The sequence below is a fragment of the Erpetoichthys calabaricus genome, chromosome 14, assembly GCF_900747795.2.
Source record: "Erpetoichthys calabaricus chromosome 14, fErpCal1.3, whole genome shotgun sequence".
Classification (NCBI taxonomy): Eukaryota; Metazoa; Chordata; class Cladistia; order Polypteriformes; family Polypteridae; genus Erpetoichthys; species Erpetoichthys calabaricus.
Window position 1 is genome coordinate 1,539,130 of NC_041407.2, and position 23,891 is coordinate 1,563,020.

Below are 23,891 nucleotides of genomic sequence, written 5' to 3' on the forward strand. Positions count from 1 at the left end.
GAAGCCGGTGCTAAGTTAGTAAGGGCTGCTTGTGTCACTCGGTGGGGTGGGACGGGCTGTCGGTTCAGAGTTTGTAGGCCCAACATCGTGTCCCATGTACTACAGTGAAATTCTAACATGCAGCACATCGTCGCTCTCCGGCACCAGAACTGCCTCACCTCGACACCTCTGTCTTCTTTACCTGACGTTTGTATGGGGAGTTAAGCGGCCCGCGATGTTCTCAATATCTACTGTCTGATCTGGGCCCTCGCTTAGTTCTTTTTTTATCAGGTAGTCCATCATCAGGGTTTCCTTCCCTGTGGTGAACTCCGACTCCGACGCTGACTGCTTGCATGATGTCAAGAGCTTAGCAGAAAAAATTCAGGCCTCCGATAAGATCATCAATACCACCCCGAGCATAGAGGGGGTGCTGTTAGTAACCCACAGTTCAGAGGCTGGATGATGAGTGGGCTCATTTCTGCGTCTGTCATTTAAGCCCCGCCCCTTTGGGGCTGGCACTATAAAAACCATGAAGCCACCAAGAGTGACATAATAAACCCGCAAACCTATCTGTAAACATGTGTTCAGTTTGTCATGATGGGGTATTGGGTGTAGACTGATGGGCAAAAGCGGCACACCTGTTACCTTCAAATTCAATTTACAATGCAGTAAAGTTTGCAGAATCTGAAGGCCTTCTGAATCACTGTACTGTATATGTCTTTGTATGTGTATATGGATCCATGTCAAGGCTCTGCTGAGGTAAGCGATACCACTCCAGGTCGAGAGGGGGCGCTGGCGCTAACTGCACCTTCTCTTTTCTCCCGTCGTTCCAGAAAGACGGCCAAGTCCCGCCCACAGCTAACCATGCTAGCTCCGCCCCCTCTGCTATAAAAACGAGCCATCCCTGGAAGGTGGCACCTCATTTTTGACCGTGTCTTCAACTGGGACAGAACTCCCACCGACGGAGTGATTTTTTTGAGCAGCGTCAGGCTAACCAGAGCCGAATGCGTTTTGGGGTCCAGTGCACCGTTTCTGTTGTTTTTGTTTTGGGCCGATTAAACAGGGGTGCCTGGTTGGCGCCCCAACACTCTCTTTTGCTCCCTGCAGTCTGTTCACCCGGTCACTCTATGTATATACTGTATATATTTATATATGCCGGTCAGTCAGCAGGGTCGGGGGGGCTGCTGGAGTCTATCCTGGCTAGCACAGGGCACAAGGCAGGAACAGACCCTGGACCAGGGCTTCAGTGTATTGTAGGGCAAACACACACATACCAACCACACACTAGTGCCAATTTAGGCTCGCCAATCCACCTGACCTGCATGTCTTTAGACTGTGGAAGGAAACTCGATTAGACACGGGGAGAACATGCAGACTCCACGCAGGGAGGACATCTGACACAAACCCCAGTATCCTTACTGCGAGGCAGCAACACTGTGCCACCGTGCCATCTATATACTGTATGTTTGTGTATGTACGTCATTTTTATCTTACAATATTGGTGTGTGTGCCACCTGTCCTGGGCTGTTTGCCAGGAGACAGGAGTGCCAGAGGTGACTGTGCAGATTGCTGGAGGCCTTCACTAATCCATCGGCGTGTGTTGTCAATGTCCTAAAGAGGAGACAGTCGTCCGAGTCTTTGCTGCCTTCCTGGGCCCCTGCAGTGCTTCCCATCCGTAGGCTGAGCAGGTGCCATACCAGGACGTGGTGTGGCCAGTGAGGATGAACTCCATGGAGCCCCCATAGAGGTTCATGAGAGCAAATGCAGAAAGCTTGTACTTTGTACTCAGATGTTTGAGGAAGTAGCGGCGTTGGTAACAAGTGCGCTGTGCCCACCTCAGTTTTTTATCTGCATTGTGTCATAGGCACCGTGTAATGATTCAGCTGCTTTGACGTTAGCTGGCTGTCCTCCTGGTCTCATCGGCAAGCTTCACCAGCCTTTTATTTATATCTTTATTTATATCCATCCATCCATTTTCCAACCCGCTGAATCCGAACACAGGGTCATGGGGGTCTGCTGGAGCCAATCCCAGCCAACACAGGGCACAAGGCAGGAACCAATCCCGGGCAGGGTGCCAACCCACCGCAGTTTATTTATATTCTTATCCAGAAATTCTGGTTATTGACTTCTGATCTGGAAAATTCTGACTGCGTCCTGAGTTGTCACACATTTGTCTGTCTTTCTGGTTTTGACCTTTGCTAACCTTTTTTGACTTTGGTTTCGCCTCCTGGGCCTTATTCCTTGCCCTTGTGGCCTGCCAGTTAGGGTGACTAAAATGTCTTCATTTATGAATAAACACCACGGTCCAAACAGTAGAGAAAAGCCGGCGTTTAGAGGGGCATATCCAAGGGGGCTAAACAGGCACAAGCAAAGGAGCAGGGGATTTGATGAAGGCTCCTGTGCAGACCCCCAGTGAAGACCCTCTTTTATTTCCCCTTTACTGCCACGTGACGGATGTCAGCACAGCAGCACTGGCATGAGGGGGCCGGGCAGTCTGTGAATCAAAGGAGGGGCTAAGGGTGCCCACCCAGCTGGATTAGTGGGTGAGCCGCATCCACAGACGGTCTGCGTAGAAACGGATGAGGAGGCTGAGTTGGCCTTCTTCTTGGGTGTGCTGCCTGCCCTGGCAGTGTTGAAGGTGTACACATGCCAGCCTTACCTGCTGTGATTCCTTGGCCTTATTCCAGGTGAGGTCAGGGGACGTGACAGGGCGTGTTCTACAACCGACCTCGCCATGTGCTGCCCGTACTCATCACTACCTGGCTTATCCGGGATTTCACAACCTCCTGGCAACGAGTTTCGAATTTCATTCTTTTGCGTGTCTCTGAAAATCCCCTGCTGTAAAATAATGTAGGAAGCCAAAGTCTTACGCTGATCTTTACGGAATTGAAACAGCAGCTGTGACGACACGCCTGCTTCTGTGCTGGGCTGCCAAAGCCATCCGGAGTCGGGCGTAAATTGTGGCAGAGGAGAAGAACAGCTCTGCGCATTTAAGGGCTGCGATTGGCAGCAGGACCAGAACTCAATGGGGGGGTTAGAGGGAGCCAAACCCACCCATATGGAATGCTGTTTGCTGGGTTGGCCCGTTGTGAGTGGCTATGGCAGGGTGAGGTCAGGACATCTTATATGGTGCCAGTCCTTGGGCTCAGCCCTGTCCTGGAAACGTGTGGGTTCAGAAGATGGCTGGATGATTAGACAATGTGCAGAAGAAGGCTAAGACAATGTCAGGCGCCCTCAAGTCCAGGGAGGTTCTGCTCCACTTTATAATGCACTGGTGAGGCCTCATCTGGAGTCCTGGGGTCTCCATAAAGACATAGCAGCACTAGAGAAAGTCCAGAGAAGAACGAGTCTAGGGGACAAGTTATGAGGGAAAGATTCAAAGAGCGGAGATGAAGAGGAGACCCGACTGGAGTGTTTCAAATTACTGAGGGAGTCGGTGCAGTGGGCCGAGACGGCGACTTTAAAATGAGCTCATCGAGGACACAGGGACACACAGTGGGACACTTTGTTAAGGGTGATTTTCACACAAAGGTTAGGAAGACAACCGCAGACCCATGGAATAAGTGACCAGGTAGTGTGGTGGACAGCAGGACTTTAGGGACCACTTGATGTTATTAAGGACTGGCAAGCTTTATTCCCGGGGGAGTGTAGCCCATGACCATATTTCTGGTACGCTTCCTGACCCCTCAGTGAGAAACGGACCCCACTTGGCAGGGCAGACCCTCAGCCGTAACGTTGTGTGAGCTTCCATCCTAACTGTCAAAATAAAACATAAAACACTTGTAAATAATACATTCATAAAGAAACAATATATAACTATGAAGACTGCAGCTTGATCAATAACAACATTTACAAAGTCAAATTTAAAAGACATCAAAAAAAGAAAATACAGTTGAGTCAAGAATGAGACCCTGGCTGAGAGTGAAAAGCAGCGTCTGATGCAGCAGAGCAGGGACCCCCAGAATAAGACAAGCTGGCATGCATGCGGTAAAAGCCCACCTGACTCCAAATCCACAAAACGAAGGCAGTCCAGGCAATGGGGGGGAATTCACTTAGAAGCCCCTTTCAGCTCCTGATTGTGCGAGTGGCAGCCAGCCCAGCCAGTGCTGGTTATGTTGTGCCCCAGGCCAAGCTTATTAATGCGCCACCTGACTGTTTAGTAGCTAACTGATCTGAGCCCTTGGCGAATGCCTGATTCACCTTAATGGTGGCACCGGCTCTGCTTTCAGCTCGGCCCTGAAGTGACAGTTCCTCCTTTTTATGATTCATGCAGAGGAACTGTGAATTGAGGACTTGGTGCCACCTAGTGGTGAAGAGGGATTCATGCCATTTTACTTGACCACTTTTGGGTGATCTGTGCTCTTCCATGGCCTGGTATCTCATCTAGAGTGAGTGTCTGCCTTATTTTCAGGGCTGGTAGGATAGGCACCCACCCCAGCAGTGCGTAACAGAAATTAGCGAGACAAGAAAATCGATAATTGAATCACCTAATTAAAAGAGAGGTAGGCAGAGGTGTGCCACCTTCCCCAGGACCACAGGGCCAGTTCATCAAGTTGGGTTTTGGGGGGGCTGAGCTGAAGCCATAACCTCAAGAGCTCCAGCACAACTCATTGTAACTGGCAAGGAGTGGAAGATGTGAGTCAACCTCGGGCATCAACTCCACTTACATCACATCGTGACCTAGTGGTTTGATTGACGACTGTCAAAGCGGTGGTCCTCACTGAGCCAAATATCCCACGGGAGAACAGAGAAGAAGCGTCCATGAGAGGAAGAGGGCCATGTCTGGCTGCCAAGTGCAGGGTGGCCAAGTGGAGATCATTCGCTTGCCCCATTGAGGTGGGATGCTGTGGATGCCTCAGCATGTCGACAGGCCACCTGCTCAAGGTCATGGGAGCTTCTGGAGTGAAGCAAGAGAGAGGAGGGGTAGAGAAGGGTGCCACCATCTTGGGTAGGTTCCTGCATTGAGAGCTTTGTCTCTCTGTGACCTTGAATTGGATTTAGAAGATTCGAGAATATGAATATTGACCGGCCAGAGCTGTTAAAATGGCAGGCCGCACAGCCAGAGAATATCAGAGAGTCAGAAGCAGGAGGTCACACAGTCCAGTCGTCAGAACCAAAACCTAAGCAAGAATCGTCAGTGAAGAGTTTAGTTTAGCACAAGGTTCAGAGCCAACAGGTCATCCCAAGAACACACATTTAGTATAATTCTACACACATTTTAATTTGTCCCCAGACTGACTTTAAGTGTTTTCTTCCTTTTTTACATTCTCAAATACGAAGTAAGTATAGGGAAAGTATTAGAATTGTCCAAAAATTCAGTTTCAAGATTTTGACGTTTTAGGCCCCCTGAGTCCAAAAATACCATTTTTGGAATTGTGTCTGTGTGTGTCTGTGTGTGTCTGTGTGTGTGTGTGTGTGTGTGTGTGTGTGTGTGTGTGTGTCTGTCTGTGTCTGTCTGTGTGTGTGTGTGTGTGTGTGTAAACACGATAACATGAGGACGCTTCCACTTCGGTCAACCAAGTTTTGTCTACAAGTATTAGGTACAAATTGTAGATTTCTATCAACGTTTAAGTTATTTCCGCTAACTGGGAGTGGTACTTTACCTGAAAAGTTTCCCCAAAAATGTAAAAAATGTGATCATTTCACATCATATTACGGTAAAGCACCACAGTCTAAGCATTTTTTCGAGAAAAGACCGGTTTTCGAGATAATCTCAATTTTCCGTTTAATGTTCCAATGGTAATACGTACGTATTTGCGAACGTATTTGCGAACGTCTTTGCTTTACGTAAACGAAATTTTGCGTCCAAGTGTTACATTACACACATCACCAACATCTCTTGCAACTTTTGACCCACTTCCGCTTACTGAAAGTGGAAATTTACCAGAATTGTTTGCCGAAATAAAATTATCATGGCAGATTTTATACTCACGTAGCTGCAGAGTCTATAATAATTGTTCAATATATTATTCATTTGATTTGATTTGTTGCTGATGATTCTTTAATGCACATAATATTAAAATATAATCCTTGTCTTGCGGTTTATCCATTCCCATATCTGAGTATATGAGAAAGTCGAGGGGAGAGCACTCCCGATTTTTTTCTTCCCTATTGAGGGAATTTCTTTCCGTAATTCTTTTGAGTATTGCAGGTCATTTTAAAAGACCTAAAACTCTTTCACACTTGGTGTGCCGCCATTTTGTTTTCCTTGGAGAGAGTTGAATTGCTTCTGTCCCACTGCTGCCGCGGAATAAGCAGAAGCTGCAGAATGTGACGTCACCGTAGCCACAATGTACCCGTCAATGCCGCGCACTTCCTCCTCGTCCAAGATTGGAGTCAAACCAACAGAGACAGTTTAGTGGAGGTAGCCAGAGGTTTAAAAACGATTGCGCGTCTCTCGTTTGCGACTTCTGTCATTCCATATTGGGTTTGGTGCTCCAAACTCCATGAATGTCCCCTTGCTAGTGTCCTGATTTTGATTTTCCTGATCGGGTCCCTCGACGTTTCTTTCAGATCTGAACAACGTTGCGATTTTTCTTAATCTCCGTTGCCTTAGACAGAGAGGAGCAGGTGACCCCCGCTTATAAATTGTTACGCCAGTGACGTCACATGGTGAGACTTCCAGGACATTCCCCCCTAGCAACCGTTGTCATGCCATAGTAAACGTGTCACAAAATGTGGGCGCCCACAACACAAAATTGTTGCATGTAGGATTATAAAACATAACCACAAATTATTAAAGCTTTACTCAAAACATACAAAGACCTATTTGGAATATTTCATATGCAAAACCTCAATAAAAATAATCAAAATGCACTGACTTTATAGTGACGGCTTGGATACATCCGAGTCTAAGATGGCAGGCCTGGCAGAGACATAAAGTGGAATGCTGCAGGAGGAAGGGAAGGATCAACAAGCATTAGAAACAATCAAAATAGCTCCTCTGCTCACGGGCCAAATCCCCTCCGAGGTCTAAGGAGCTTAACGTTTGTGGAGGGGAACGTTCAGTTTAAAGTGCTGATGGTCAGCCATGCACGTACGAGGGAGAAGCACTTGAAGCTGAAGTTACAAAGGGGCACCATCTTAGTTCTTTAAAGTGACTTTGCACTGTTTAGAGGGGCAGAGACGTGAGGCCCATGAAAACAGCAAGAAAGGCGATGCGGTGGTCCGTCCTGAATGGTCTGCCAGGCGAACTCCGGGTGTCCACACAAAGACTCCCAATAACACAATAAAACTGTAGCAGCTAGCAGACAGCTCTTCATGGATGGAGCAGGGTGGGGCTTAGCAGGGCGGGGCGGGCAGGTGTCTGTGAGCACTTCAGTCTGGGCGGAGCTAGAGGCTTGAGTGGCAGCAGCCTGCCTGGCCGGGGAAGGATTGGAAGAAAAGGGCAGAGACTTTCAGCGCCTTTTCTTAGTCTCGGTGATGCCAGCTACTGGTGCTCAGGTTGTGGGGAAGCAGTGCCAGGCTACCCGCCTCCTGCCCCGAGTTTTTATTTGTTGTTTTGTGAGGTGGACTTTAAGAAAAGGGGAAATGAGCCAGGCATTCGTTCATTTTTTTGGTGTGCGGTGTCACCTTTACCTGTTATTTAGTAAACACGGCCGTTATTTGGCTGCACTGTCATTGGTGTGTGTGTGTGTGTGTGTGTGTGTGTGTGTGAGTGTGTTTGTGTGTGTCTCAGTTCCTCCATCTCAGGGCTCACTGCAGTGTGTCTTTTGGATCGATAACTCAAGTGAACAACTCATACGATGAGGCAACAAAACACAGCCCTCTCAGCCACCATGCGCCCCAGCTTTTTGCCATGGATATTGAACCACTGGTTCATGGTGCATCTTTTTTTCATATTGTGAGTAACAGGGAGGAACCAAAAAATTCACAGAATTTTCCGTTTTAGTCACCATCAAAATATTCCCCTTGAGATGCAATGCACCCGTCCCAGCGCTTCATCCATTCCTGGAGACATTTCCTATACTGTAGAGCCTCCTGGATTTCATTCACGGTAGCAAATCGTTTTCCCTTCAGTCTCAGTTTTGGTTTTGCAGATAAAAAGAATTCACAGGGAGTGAGACCTGGCAAATTCAGGGAGGTGCAAAGCAACAACCACAACACTTGGACTGACAATGCAGCGGGTGCAGGCGCCCCATAGTGGTGCAAAATGCCGTTTTGTGGGCACCGCTGCCCAGCTCCGGATGTTTTTTCCAGATATTTTTCCACAGACGCCTCAGCAGTTCGATGTAATGTTGATCCTGAACTGTCTGTTCACGGAGATCACATCTTCCATTGTCGAAAAATGCCATCATCGTTGCGTTGATGTTCGATATGACCTGACGTGCTTTCTGTTTGGCTTGAAGGAATAACAAAAATTGTCAAAATCACGCACATGCTTGTAGAATAAATGTTAGAAATGTGCGCTCCAGCAGTTCAGTGGACTGATTAGCACGACTGTAGGAGTACGACACCTAGTGGTCTGCTCGATATCTACACCTTCCTCCCGCGCCATTCACCGATTAACGGGAATTTTCGGGTCCCCCCTCGTATACAGTGGATTAAGAAAGCATTCGGGCCCCTTTGCTTTCTGCACACTTCATTGTACTGTAGGTTTAATTGTAAATAATTCATTAATTACACTTATATAGCGTCTTTCTCCCTACTCAAAGCACTTTACATAGAGGTGAACCACTTCAACCACCACCAATGTATAATAACTCACCTGGGTGATATGATGGCAGCCATTTTGTTTCCGTACAGTCACCACACAGTAGCTATGAGGTGCTGAAGGGGTGAGAGAGAGAGACAATTAGAGAAAGGGGATGACTGGGGGCCAGAATGGACGAGACCGCGGTGGGCAATTAAGCCGGGACATCGGGATACACCCAAATCTTTCTGAAGGATGCCCAGAGATCTTTAATGACCACAGAGAGTCAGCACCTCAGTTTTATATCCCATCTGAAGGATGGCGCCATATTTACACCACAGTGTCCCCGTCACTGCACTGGGACATTCGGATCCACGTACAATCCTCAGGGTGAGCGCCTCCTCCTGGCCTCACCCACACCTCTTCCTGCAGCAACCCGAGCCTTTGCTGGTTGGTCTCCCATCCAAGTGCTGGCCAGGCTTGACCAGGCTTAGCTTCACCTGCATGACCTGCTCTGAAGCACGGGTGCTATGGATAAAGCATCACAGAGGGTATGAATAAATGAATAATGATGACAATAACTCATAATGACAAAGTGACAAATCTCCTAACAGCCAAACACTGAAATCTCTCGTTGGTCAACGTATTCAGGCCCTTTGCTGTGTGCTCAGGTCCATCTTTAATTCTCCTTGAGTGGTGCCAACCTGTGCCCAAGTGACTTGACTGGACATTGTTCAGAAAGGCCCACCTGTACCTGTGTATAGAAGGTCCCACAATTAGGGTTAGGATTAGGGTCCCATGATTCACACCGTACGTCAGCACAAAAACCAAGCCATGAAGTCCAAGGAACTCTCTGGAGACCTCCACGTACGTCATGCTGGGGTGAGGCATTGTTCCGGTCACGGGGATCACACCATTTATAAAGCACAGCAACCTCAAGAAGTGTGAAATGGAAGAAGTTTGGAACCTCCAGGATTCTTCTAAGAGTGAGTCGTGCGGCCAAACTGAGCAACTGGACACGAAAGCCTTTAGTTAGGGAGGCGACCAAAAACTCCATGGAAACTGAAAAAAGGAAATAGCAGATTGGTTCTGGAGAATATACCGGGAATTGTGTACAAGACGTCCCATGCGGTCTGCATCACAGAAAGACGGCAGCAGACCCCACGGTGTAGCAGATGATTTATGACATGCTCAGTCCTGTCTACTTGTTTTTTCCTTGATGTCGTTTTTCTCCCATTTCAGTTTCTTTTTGCCATTTTCCTCTTTCACTCATATGTTTGTTTTCCATGCCTGAAGACAGGCCGGGGGGGGGGGGGGGGGGGGGGGGGGGGGGGGGGGGGGGGGGGGGGGGGGGGGGGGGGGGGGGGGGGGGGGGGGGGGGGGGGGGGGGGGGGGGGGGGGGGGGGGGGGGGGTGAAATATTTCTGTGGAGTGTTTTCCATTTTCTCAGCTCTGGCACAATATTTGTTTTCATTTTTTTTTTTTTTATAAGGAAGTGTCTCTTGTTGGCCAATATTTGGAGTTGCAAGGCTTCAAAGCGTTTCGTCAGCCTGCAGCGTGCTGGTGAGACTGCGGCATCCATGGCTCGTTGCGCTGGCACTCACTGATGTGCTCTCTACTGGGCAAATAAACAAACTAAAATGAATGTGCGCCTCTGGCAGCGTTTACTTTGCCCTCTGCGTCTGCCTTCTTTAATTTCCTGCAGCTGAGCTTTAAAGGATGAGAGCCGGAGAGGACAAAGAGCTTAACTGGGGGGCACCTCGGTCACCTCTGAAGGCCACAGGGTCACGGCGAGTCTGTGGATGAGCTGTGACCTCCAAGGCGAGTTCAGCCCACTGGACACACAGCATCCTCTGGAGGTAAGAGGATGACAAGTGACATCTGTGGCCACGTTTATTAAGTGTCTCACAATCAGCCCTTTGGATCTGCACGAAAAATCTGATTCGGATGTCCCGTCCCACCTTAGAGCGTGACGTGAGAAACGTTTATGAAACTTCAGGCTAGGAGGGAGGCCACCTGTTGGAGAATGAATGCTGTCATGAATCTATCTATCTATCTATCTATCTATCTATCTATCTATCTATCTATCTATCTATCTATCTATCTATCTATCTATCTATCTATTATATAGAACCTTTCATATCTATCTATCTATCTATCTATCTATCTATCTATCTATCTATCTATCTATCTATCTATCTATCTATCTATCTATCTATCTATTATATAGAACCTTTCATATCTATCTATCTATCTATCTATCTATCTATCTATCTATCTATCTATCTATCTATCTATCTATCTATTATATAGAACCTTTCATATCTATCTATCTATCTATTATATAGTGCCTTTCGCTGTCTCTAACCATCATATGGTGCTTTTCATATTTGTCTATTTACTATATAGTGCCTTTTCAGATATTTCTGTCTTTTTAACCACTAGCTGTGCGCCTGTGTGTTACAATGTAAAGGTTGAAAACAATCAAAGTACGCACCTGGAACATGGCTTGGCGTGAGTGACTGTGTGCCAGTGTGCCCACTGTTGGGACAGTCACCCTGCTTAGGGTTGGTTCCCTGAAATTCAGAGTCTTCACTTAACCTGATGAGACGTGAGACTCTGAAGTTTGGAGAACACAGACACAGACACAGATGAATCGGCGCCTTTGCTTTTGCCCTCTTATGAATGAGCAGCTGTTATCTATTGAAGCGTCTTTTATATATTTTGGGATGTTTGCCTCTGCTCGGTAAGGTTCTGATCTGTTTGGTTTTCTTTCTTTCTTTCTTTCTTTCTTTCTTTCTTTCTTTCTTTCTTTCTTTCTTTCTTTCTTTCTTTGAAAACTGAATGCGCAAAGTTGACGTTTCCTGCGCCACTAGAGGGCAGTGTTCCCAAGCCGACGGCGGTCTGTCCATTAAACGCAATGCTGTTGGCTGGGATTGGCTCCAGCAGACCCCCGTGACCCCATGTTCGGATTCAGCGGGTTGGACAATGCATGGATGGATGGACCGCGGTGGCTTTTCTTTTCTTTTTTATTTTATTTCTTTTCTTTTCTGTCTCATTGTTGCTTTCAAATGAACTCCCAAATTATTTAATTGTATTTATCTCAACACAAGCAGGGCTTATTCAGCCATTGCAGGAGTTTGCGCATTTTAAAATGGAGATAAGTACGTTTCCCTGATCTTTCCGATTTTCATTCAGATTTTATACCTGTGTGTTTTGCCCAGTGGGGGGCGGGTGGTCTTTTGGACCCTCTTGAACTGCTGTAGATTTTTTTTTCTGTCCTCCCATTTATCTGTTCTTATCATCTGACTCCTCTTTAGAGACGCGGTATTATATTTAAGGGCTGTACTTTTCTCTTCATTATATATCCATGTTTATGATTTATTTTTATTACTTATTTATTATCGTTCTTCTTGCCTAGTTTAACTTGTTTTTCTTTGCCTATTGCTATTTCGTTGACATCTTGTAAAGCGCTTTCAGCCCCATTCTGTATATGAAAATGTGCCAAATAAAGAGATGGCGGCGTTGCTGTTCACCCTGTGATGGACTGGCGCCTGTCAGTCATTGAAGCCAAGGCTGCTTGAGCACTTCGATCAAAAATTCAATGAAAGGCAAGACTCCAGGAGTGGGCAGAGCTCGGGCACAGTTGGAGGTTATCGGGTATATCAGGGGCCAGCAGAGGGGCTCTGGCTGAGCCAATGTGAGGCCACCCTTGGCTGAGGGGTCATGGTGGGTCCTGACCAGAAGTAACCCAAGATGGGCCAACTTTGGGCACAGCCTCAGACTGTGCTGGAGATGGAGCACCTGCTACAAAGTCAGACCCAGAGAGGCCTGGGGTCTGTCCTCCTCATCCTCATCCTCCTCCTCCTCCTCCTCCATCTGCTCTGCCACCTTGCCACCATAATGGTGAAGAGTGTGACACACCATAAAACACTTGTCATTTTGTGAGTGCCGAAGAGGAGCCGCCCAGTGTATACTATGCCACGTGACGTCAGCCTGGCAGCTCTTGCTCTAACGTAGCCGCCCACATGCAGAAAGCATCTTGGCAGACGGGGCTGCCTTTGTCAGAAATGGAATTACGGCAAGTCGAGATCTGGAATAACAAGATAAGCACTGGGCCGAGTCCCCAGGAGTGAAGGCCCACTAAAACAAAGTCGTGAAGGTGGGCAACCAACATACCACCCCCCCCTCACTTCCAGCTAAAGTCTGGAAAAACACAGCAGATGGCAGAAGGAAATAAGAGAGGAGCCATTAGTGTCACTAAAAACAACAACATGTAGTCCTCCTGTTACAATGGGTGAAATGAATCAGCAGTGGAACCTGAATGGACCCGTTTGGGGTTTCATAAAGCGCCTTTCTGTAGTGAATATCATCATAGGCTCTTTACACTTTGAAGTATAACTAAGTCAGCATGAATTCGAAAAAATCAATAAATACATCAGCATTAAGATTTGCAGTGCACCGCCTGTTGGAATTTATTTTGTAATGCATGCAGTAATAACATCAATTGTATTTGCCATTTCAACAGATGGTGCATCACCAACATTTGTAGTAATTAAATACACTGCTAAACATGTTTGTGATGCACCATCTGTTGGAATGACAAATGCAATGCACATGTCTGTTATATGCCATTTGCTATGGGATTCGTAAGAGCAATGTTAATGTTTGTGCTGCGCCATCTGTCAAATGTTTGTGATGCTCCATCTTTTGGAATGACAAGTGCAAAGATTTTTATTTCTACAAATGTTTGGATGCGCCATCTGTTGGAATGACAAATGCAATGCATTTTATTTCTACAAATGTTTGTGATGCACCATCTGTTGAAATGACAAATGCAATGCATATGTCTGTTATATGCCATTTGCTATAGGATTCGTAAGAGTGATGCTAATGTTTGTGCTGCGCCATCTGTTGAAATGACAAGTGCAACACATTTTATTTCTACACATGTTTGTGATGTGCCATCTGTTGGAATGACAAGTGCATCCATCCATCCATTATCCAACCCGCTATATCCTAACATAGGGTCACGGGGGGTCTGCAATGCATTTTATTTCTACAAACGTTTGTGCTGGCTATCTGTTGGAATGACAAATGCAATGCATATGTCTGTTATATGCCATTTGCCATGGGATTCGTAAGAGCAGTGGTAATGTTTGTGCTGCGCCATCTGTTGGAATGACAAGTGCATCCATCCATCCATCATCCAACCCACTATATCCTAACATAGGGTCATGGGGGTCTGCAATGCATTTTATTTCTACAAATGTTTGTGATGCATGATCTTTTCAAGTGACACAGAGATAGACACTGGATGGACACACAGTGTATGGAATGGCAGTGAATGGACCAGTAACGTTGATAGTTATGGCCCACTGTGGGGGTCTTAGACTAATTTTATAAAGCGCCTTTCTGTAGCATAACCCCCATGTTACACAGTGGTTTCCTTATTTCTTCAATGCCATCAGTAGCAGGCAAAGTGACTTGGTGTCAGACAGACAATAAGTGAAGTGCACTGAAGTTGTAGTTTTATATAGCGTCTTTCTTTAATGGAAACCTCAACAACACGTCTTACATTACAATTCTCTGTATATATCCACTTTGGGCACTTTGTACTTTGGGAAACTCGACCAATCGAGCCACCGAATGCCACATGCTCTATGGTGCCTTTCCATACAAGTCGTCGTGCCCTTTACCTCCAAGTCTCTGTATCACGATCAGCGGCAGATGACTTGATTGATCCACTTGGGGACTCTCAGGCTTTCCATTTCATCTGCTTGGCCAGCAGAGGGCCACACTGTGCCGCAGCAGCGCTGGTGCGGCCTTCACGTCCAACTGAAAGCAGAAACGAGTTTAACGAGACAAGTGTGTCACGGGTGCCCAGGAGGCGACTGTGCCCGTAGGTTCACCTGCTCGAGAGGCTGGGGTTCCTTTCCAGCTCGCCGAGTGTCAGGGAGGAGCCGCCATTCTAAAAGCCAGGCCACGGCTGCTGTACAAACCAGTCGGGCTGCAGGTTGAGCAGGTAATTCACTGGATGGAGTTCTTCTTTTTTTAGAGTATTGGTGCTGCGCCCACAGCGGCCCGTCCTCCCAGTTCTTTTGTGAAGTTTCCGTCAGGAATGTGTCACGCCGCTGGCCTCTTTGTGCTGCCTCCGCCATTCACTTCTCTGTTTGTCCTCCCATTTCCTAAAGCTGCGTTACATAATTGTGGGTAACCAGAGCCAGAAAGTCGGAGCCCACCTGGGAAGAGATGCTGGTCAACCATACAAACTTATACTTAAGGGGGAAAGAGCAAACTGGGGGGGGGGGGGGATTTCCGCACTAAGCACACAGACAGGCGGCCAGGCTGGGAGTTGAACCCAAGTCCCTGGAGCTGTGAAGAAAGGACACTAGCTGTGTATGCCATTGTCTCATCCTGTCACTGTGTGTGTGTCTTTTAACGCGACATAGAAAGCTCAGACGGGACCGAGTGACCGACTTGAAGGTCCAAATCCTAACAACCCGAAAGAGCAAAGCCGAGCGGAGATTGGAATTCTGTCATTTGAATCCGAGCTCTAAAACACTTCCAGTAATGCCCACTAGAGGGGGATACCACCCTAAAGCCCCGGCTAGTAATAAAGGCAAGCACCGCATCTTTATAAAATGAAAACTTTATACTTCACAAAACGCATTGCAAACACAATGAAGCTCCGTAGAGAACAAAGGCGAAATGGAGCCCCCTGTGACGTGAAGGCAACCCAAATCAAACAAGTCCCAATACCGAATCCAAGAACAAGATCAAAACGGAGCAAATAATTCACAATAAACACAAGTAAACTCAACGACTCCAACACACATTCACGGTGGACCGCCAGGACCTGTGGATGACCCTCCAGGCTTATAGAGCAGAGTGCCATTCCTGGCAGTGATTGGCCGCCTCTTGGGGGGGGGGGGGGCACCCAAAGAGCTCATGGAACAAAACAAAGGCAGCGAATCCACACAGACGATCATCGAATTCTCAGGGGCACAAAGCCCCCCAAAGGGTCCAACAATGGGGAGCTGGCAAAACGACTAGAAATATACAAAATTAATGGGGAGGGATGACCCTGAACCTTTGGCTTATATAGACAGGGCAAACAAAAAATCTTTATGAATAAAAGATTTATTACAAAAAATAAGCAAATAAAGTGCAAAAGCCAAATGACGCACAAAGGAAACAGAAATCAAAATGTCAAACAGGCCGAGAACTCAAAGATTAATGATAATCACAAAGAAGAGGACTCACCAACATCAAGAGCATACAATATACAGTGAGGGACTACATTTCCCATCAGCCTTTGCAGGACTGGGAGATTGACAGTTGGCCCCGCCCCTTGGGGGGAACAACTCGCTGAACAAACTCTCAAACATAGAAATGAAATAATAATTTCTCACTTTGACTGAGCTCCTCCTCCCGCGTCGTTTGCCAATGAGATTGCTCGGTTGGCGACCGTATCTGCTTTGCCCCATTCGACATCAGTGCCTTGGAGGTCTTCACTGCAGGCCTTGTCTCCTCTTCCCAGTCTTGGGTTTCCAGTTCATCGCTGGACTTAGGGGTTCAGTGGTCGGGTCATCTGAGCCTGTGGCACGTTAGGCACATTCGGTGAGCAGTGACAGCGTCCTCCAGTGCCGTCGTTGGTGACACAGCCATAATATGTGAGGCCAGGACTCGGCGGTAGACGCCTTGGATGGAATACGTTGATGGTTGATGGCTGGGGTCCAAATCCTTCTTTTATGTCTCTTTTCTTGTTCATTTTTGAATCATTTATTTTTTTACTGTTTCTTTTTGTTTCTCACCTGCATTGTGTACTACTCCTTGGTTATACGCTGTGTTTTGTGGGTGGTCCCCCAAGAGGCGGGGCCACCTGCCAATCACAGCCAGGAACTGCCCACCACCCTATAAATCCGGAGAGTCTCCCACAGGTCCTGGGAGTGTTGAGTTTATCTGCCCCTTATTGTCCTTTTGGGGATTTGGGGATTATTCTGCTCGGTTCCTTTTGATTACGTCTTCGTAATTCTGTGTTGGGTTCCTTTCGCCCGGATTTCCTTTCGTTTTAGGCGACTCCATTTTGCCTTTTGTGCTCTGTGGAGCTTCATTCTTGTTATAAGTGTTTTTGTGTGGCAATTGAACCTTTTTCTTGCTATAAAGATTCTGTGCTGCTTTTATCTAGCTGGGGTTTGGCGGTTTACCCCCTCTAGTGGGCATTTTGTGAAGTGCTTTTGGAACTTACTGGGACTTTCAAGGCTTTGCGACTGAGATGGTGGGCTATGCAATAATAATTAAGTAAAATGATCATCAAAACTGACAAAAATACACCATTATACAAATAATAATTATTGATAATATTATAAACATAAAATATGATATTTAAGGGGTAAAACATGAACAAAAAAGAGAAAAAAGGAATTTAATCTTGGCTGAAACACCAATCAAGGGAGACGCTCGTCATTGGCCGTCGCTCAGTTCTGGCCCCGCCTCCAAATCTCCTGATTTGAGATTTTAAGTTTTATAAAAAGTTAGGGCCGCAGTCTGAGCTCAGCGATGTGATCCCCGCCTACATTTAAGCATGGAGGCAAAGTTTGAGGAGGCCTTAAGGTGTCACCTACTGTTCCTCCTTATCGACCCCCCCTCAGTATATTCAGAAGATCTTCCCCTTCGCGTGACTCAGCGTCTTAAAGCCCCTCGCGCCACCGCTTACTGCCTCGAAATAGCCGGCAACCGAGCGCCGACATGAAGGAAGTCCAGTCCTGCTAATCCCAGGCTTACTGTGGAGCAGCTCCGCGCTCTTGGGTCACCTTACAGTGTTGTAAAGCACTATCTGAGCGTGCATCAAGTGGACGGCGCTATATAATAATAAAGATGGAGTGAGTGGGCTTGTGTCCCGTCCTGGATTGTTTCTGGTCAATCTGTGAACGGCTCGTCTGCCCTTGCAGCCATCTGTCTTGGATGATCAGGGATCTTTATACAAGTGAGAATGCCCACCCATAACAGAGAGATACACGCGACTGTGGAGGTCAGCGAGGTGAGAGACCCCTGCAGAAGATCTGTCACCTGCATAAAAAAAGACGTCCACAGGGTGTCACTACAGAAAGAAAACCAACAGCAGCCACAACTGGAAATGTTACGTTACGGTGGACGCTAACAGACTTGTAGTTGCAACTGCAGAAATATTACACAAGAAGAAGGAGATGCACGTTTGAATTGACTTCAGCGGGTCGGAAATTGCACGGGTGAGATGACTCGGGCGCCACCACGAGTGCCAGCCTTTCCAGCAGCTCTTGTGAATTTCCCCATGGGATTAATAAAGTATCTATCTATCTATCTATCTATCTATCTATCTATCTATCTATCTATCTATCTATCTATCTATCTATCTATCTATCTATCTAATGCAGTGATTGTACCTGCAGTCCCACAGAACTCCACCAGATGGCACTGCGCTTAGCCTTGTCAGCCCAAGTTGGGTTTTGTGTTCTCAGTGCTAACTGAAAAAGTTGGATGCCCAGCTATAGAAATGAAGACTGCCAGTGCAGGATTTACGTATAAGCTACACAAGCTATAGCTTGGGGCCCCCGCCTTCTTGGGGGCCCCCAAAACAAATTGTCCGAGTGAGCAATTGTCATATATACTTAAATATACTACAGCATTATTTGTCCCAAGAGGAAACTGAGAAGTACATGCGAAAATAAACTGCCAGGACGTGTGCCAGCTCAGAGTTCAAGCCTTTGGAAGAAAGTCCTCAGACAGTCACTGGGCAAGACTTACAAGTGACAATGAGTGTAAGTTGGAAGGAGCGGACACCAGGCAGCACGGTGGGGTTGCGTTAAAACAAAAAAAGCGGCAAAAGGGGTAGAGTTTAAATAAAACGGATGCAAAAATAAATACATTTACAGTGAAATGTGACCATAAATAAATAACCACGCAATGATATACTTAAATGTATCGTACAAAATGTTTGTGTTTTTATTTCTAGATGTATTCATTAAATAATTGTTCGTTTTTTATTTCAGTGACACGCGCGACATAAAATGAAAACTGTCACTTCCACCCGTCAAAATTGAGAAGGCGGGCTCTAGCGAGTGCTGTGTTCTGATTGGTAAATCTTCGGTAGAGCCCGCAAAACTCTTTGGCCATCAAGCGTTTCATTTATAGACGGACACCGCACGTCAGGCATTGACACCTGAGTGGATGATGAAAGCAGCCGCTTCACGCCCTAATTCAGGACCACCTTTTCTCGCACTCGTGTCTTCTACTGACTTGCGCAGTGAGAACTTTGAGCAGGCGCTTTGAGTGCCTGGGGCTCAACGACACGCGCGCATTTGAGAATGAGGGCGTCACCGCCGCTGACAAGGCACCAATCAAAAAACGACACCGGCTAGAGCCCGCCCTCCAAACTTTGGCAGGTGAAAATGACAGGTGTCACTGAAAGAAAAAAACGGCAACAAAAAATATTTCACGACACGTAATTATTTATGCCCACGTGCTTAGGTATTTATTGCCAAATTTCACGATGCATTTATTTATTTAAATAACGCTAGTGATGTTATTCATGGGTTTGGTACAATTCATCTGAAACTTTTTAAAAAAGTAACTTATTATTATTATTATTATACCATCGCTCAGGATTAAAAGTGCAGATATTCCACTTGTAATAATAATAATTATAATGTAATTATTAATGTACTCATCATTAATGTTATAAAATCTAACAATGAAAGTGCTATATGTAGCTGTTATTATAAATACCATCATCATTATATCAGCTGGCAAAAAAATACAAATATTTAACCTAAAAATCATAAAAACAACAACATAATAATAACAATAGTTAAATTATTGTTGCTAGATCATATGTGAATGAAAGTGTAATATGTCAATATTATTAGTATCATCATCATCATTATTATATAACCAGGTAGTAAAAGCACAACTATTTACCATTATTATTAGTATTATTATTATTATTGTAATAACATATTTACATTTTCACTCTTATTTGATATAACAATAGCAGCTATTATTTAATATTTCTATTTTATTAATTTTCATTGTAATCATTCCATACAAACAGATCAATTTATAACCCAACAAATTTGAAAACAAATCAAACCCCACCCCTGAGAAGGAGAGCTTAGCTAAAGGAAAATTTCTTTAAGCTTTTTAATAAGGCAACATTAGACAAAAGAAGGGGAGAAGTAAATATCTATATAAATAAGAGATGGAGAAGGGAGTTAAATACAATAATAGTTAATTCTCTTATTCTAAAATAATATTGATTAAATCCTGCCAAGTTTTGAAAAAATTTTGTACAGATCCTCTAACTGAAAATTTGATTTTTTCCAATTTCAAATAATATAAAACATTGGTTTCCCACTGACTTATAAGAGGAGAATTAGGATTCTTCCAATTTAACAAAATAAGTCTGCGTGCCAAGAGTGTAGTGAATGCAATCACCGTTTGTTTGTCCTTCTCCAATTCAAGTCCATCTGGAAGGACACCAAACACAGCTGTTAGTGGGTTAGGAGGGATTGTGATACTAAGGCTGTCTGAGAGGCACTTAAAAATTTTTGTCCAAAATGATGTTAGTTTGGTGCAGGCCCAGAACATGTGACCCAGTGAGGCAGGAGCTTGGTTGCAGTGCTCGCAGGTTGGATCCTGGCCTGGAAACATTTTGGACAGTTTTAAGCGAGACAGATGAGCTCGATATATAATTTTTAGTTGAATAATTCTATGCTTTGCGCATATAGAACTCGAGTGAATTCTCTGCTTTGCTACCTTCCACTCCTTTTCTGATATATTGATTAAGAGATCTTCTTCCCAATGTCCTCTTGGGTCTTTGAATAGCAGCTATTATTATTCTTATATAAAAAAAGAGCAATGAAAGAGTAAATAGGTTATAACCATTACTTATTATTATTTTTCTTTATTACTGTTGTTAAGGAGCAATATATCACTATTATTATTATTATTAGAATCATCACCATTATATCACCTAGTAACAACAATACACATATTTAACATTATTATTAGTATTAGTATGATTATCCATCCATCCATCCATTATCCAACCCGCTATATCCTAACTACAGGATCACGGGGGTCTGCTGGAGCCAATCCCAGCCAACACAGGGCGCAAGACAGGAAAAAAACCCCGGGCAGGGTGCCAGCCCACCGCATAGTAGATTATCACTATGATAATAATAATTATTATTTTAACACCTTTACACTGTCATTGCTATTTGACAGCACAGTAACAATAGTGATTATTGTTATCATAATAATGGATGGAACATATGTACACTGTCAGTGTCATCATCTTAATATCCAATGCCAATGAGTATGTAAATGCGACAGGCTCATGTATAATAATAATATATTTATTTAGTGCTTTTCTCACTACTCTAAGCGCTCTCCACACAGGGAGGACCTGGGAAGTGAACCCACAATCTCCTTACTGCAAAGCAGCAGCAGCACTGCCAGCGCGCCACCTCTGTGTATCCCAGCAGGCCTCGGGCACAAGGCAGGGACAGTCCCAGGACGGGACGCCAGCCTATTGCAAGGTGAAAGCACAGCAACACCAATCCACCATACCTTTGGTTTGCAGGAGGAAGCCAAGCCAGACACGGGGAGAACATCCAAACCCCAGAGTGGAAGCCCTTGGGATGTGAACTCTGATCTTCTTGTTGAGAGCCAGCAGCTCCACCACTGCTCTATTATTATTATTATTATTATTATTATTGTTCTTATTAATTCCGTTTCTAAGCACCTTAATAAAAGTTTAAGCCTTTGGTGGACATGCCGGCCCAGTGGTCTCAGACTAGCAGACCACCTGATTGCTTTCAGGCTGCCATCTGGAGATGCTGAGATGAAAGCCGAGCCTCGACGCGATGGGTTTACACCTTGGTGTCCACGTTGGTGTGGTCAGCGTTCAGGGCTATCAGTGCCATCGTCTCTTTTATTTTATGTCACCTTTGCAGTCACTTCCACTGCACAGACGTGTGCTCCGTGTGTCCGAGCTGCCACCGTTACCCCTAGAATGGCAGGATCAGTGTCGGGTTCACATGTCGCCCCCTGCTGGTGGCTCTCGGTTTTCGTTGTAAAATGCCGGAGGTGCTTGTTTCCATGTGAGCCGTACGTTTCAGTTGTGGCAGCTGGCGGCCATGTCCTGGTGCCCGAGAGGAGCGACAATTTGCACCTTGGACAGGCGTGTACTCTGTGAACTTGAACTTAAAATCGTGGAATTTGTTTTCGGGTTTTTTTTTTCCACTGCCCATAAACGTTCAAGTTGCTTTGATTGGCGACTTTCTGCTGGTTCGGTGTGTAGTACAGTACGTGAGAGATCTCTGTGATGAACTGGCGACCCGTCCAGGTTTGGTTCTTACCTTATTGAACGAATCGAGTTTGAATATTTGAACGAATGAGTGAATGTCCCGATCAGTTTGTGCTCACCGAACGAGGTCTTTTCGTCGCGCTGGTGACTGGTCAGTGGCAGGTCCGTTCGACGTGCCCGCTCTCATGTTTGACCTACGAATGGCTGAAGCCCAAAGTCCACTTGAGCTGGCGCGTTCTCGAGCTCAGACACTTCTTATTATGCCAACAAACCCGCCCCGAAGGAGCCAATCAGCAGGCGAGACGCTCCTCCAATCAGCGCACCCCCTCCCTCCGCTCCGAGAACAGAGGAAGTTGGCCAGTCCTGCGGCTGGCGGTGACGTCACAGTGGAGCGTGAAACAACTCGGAGCGCGCGACTCGACTGTGGCTCCAGTCTCAGTTAGCCGCGAGCGGGTCAGGTGCTGCGAGGACCGGGCAGTGGAAGACGCGCTCCCCCCCACCCCTCCCCGTAGCAATGAAACGGCCGAAGTAGCGCAGGCAGCTCGTGGATGGCAGACATTCCCCGTTTACTTTCCGCGCTGGCGACTGGCAAGGTGCTTGACGCTTGGAGGCGAAGAGGAGCGCCGAGTCTCGCGCCTGCTGCCTCGGCTCCTTTGGATTACACGGATTTACAAAAGTGAAGTCGGACGGGAAGATCGCGAGCCCCGGACTGTGAGAGCTCATCGCTGTCACTCCGCTGTGCCCTTGGCAAATGGGAGTGACGGGCGCGAGGGTTTGAACCAGACGCCAGAGGACGAGCGGGAGAGAAGGGGAAGATGTTTTCCGATCAGCGGAGCAGCAGCATCGCCAAGCAGGCGCTGAATTTTCCAGTGGGCTTGCTCATCAGTTCGCCCAAGAGGAGGCTGGCCAAGCTGGGTAGGAAACCTAGCAACGGCTCCGTACAGTAAGTTAGCGGTCGCCCTGCCCGTCACTTGTTTCGCACTGACTTTCTTGAAGGACCCTTCAGCCGCGTTGTAGAGATCGTAATGCCGGTGGTCAGAACGCGGTGGCAGGCGTCCAGGGAGCAGACAGAGCTTAGCGCCCACTTTCCGCTATGCGCACCTGAGATAGCCAAGCAGACTTTGAACCGAACGGTGACGGCAGTCGAGCCGCAGCAGCGCCGGGCGAGCACTTGATTGTGTTTGTGTGCGGGGAGGAAGCCCTACGTTGAAAACGAGGTGACACCGGGCTTGCCCTGCCTGCGCCTTTGGGTAGAGACCCGCGTGGCGGTCATCTCGCGTTCCCTTGCCGTCCTGTCAGTCTCACGCCATGTCCTCCACACAGGCACGAGCAAAACAGAAATCACAGCTCGGGAGTCGGAGACCGTGGAAAACGTTCAGCTTTTTGTAGTATTTTAAATCGGGGGTCGGTTGAGGGGAGTTGTGTTATTGTGTCTCTGGGGAGAGATTTAGAGTAGAGTGGCGAACCAACACCCATCTCTGCGCCCCCTCCACCCCCCCAAGTCCGCAGCTTTCCTGTTTGGTGACGGCCGGACATTCAATCGAATTGCTTAAAACTCACATAAAGTCATCAGCGCAATGGGGTTCGGCGAGGAAAGAAACGCAATTAAAGCAATGGGGGGGCAGCCGGCCTGCGGAGAGGAGACCGACTGTGTGCGGGTGTGGAAGGATGGATACCTGGTGGGATGGACGTGTCAGTTCGATCGATGGTTGATACAGCATGGTGTACATCAAGTGTCTGTCTGTCTCTGACACATCTAATAACCTTCAAACAGACAGCGCCTTTCGTCCATTCAAGCAGCACCCACCCATGATGCCTTTCACTGCCTATTGTGTATAGCGCCTTTCACATGTATCTATTATATGTTATCTTTCATATACGCAAACCTTTATATTATATAGCGCCTTTCACATCTACAAACATTTTTATT

The 23,891-nt window shown here is 46.5% G+C and overlaps 1 protein-coding gene across 1 annotated transcript in view; it reads left to right on the plus strand.

The window, feature by feature from the left end:
• Nucleotides 1-22,402: 22,402 nt before the first annotated feature.
• Nucleotides 22,403-23,891, plus strand: part of radil2a (Ras association and DIL domains 2a) — a 69,918-nt gene continuing 68,429 nt past the window's right edge. Inside the window, exon 1 of the mRNA XM_028818430.2 lies at nucleotides 22,403-22,904. Within this exon, the coding sequence (XP_028674263.1) occupies nucleotides 22,777-22,904 (128 nt within the window). The 5' untranslated portion in view covers nucleotides 22,403-22,776. The remainder of the gene's footprint in view (nucleotides 22,905-23,891) is intronic.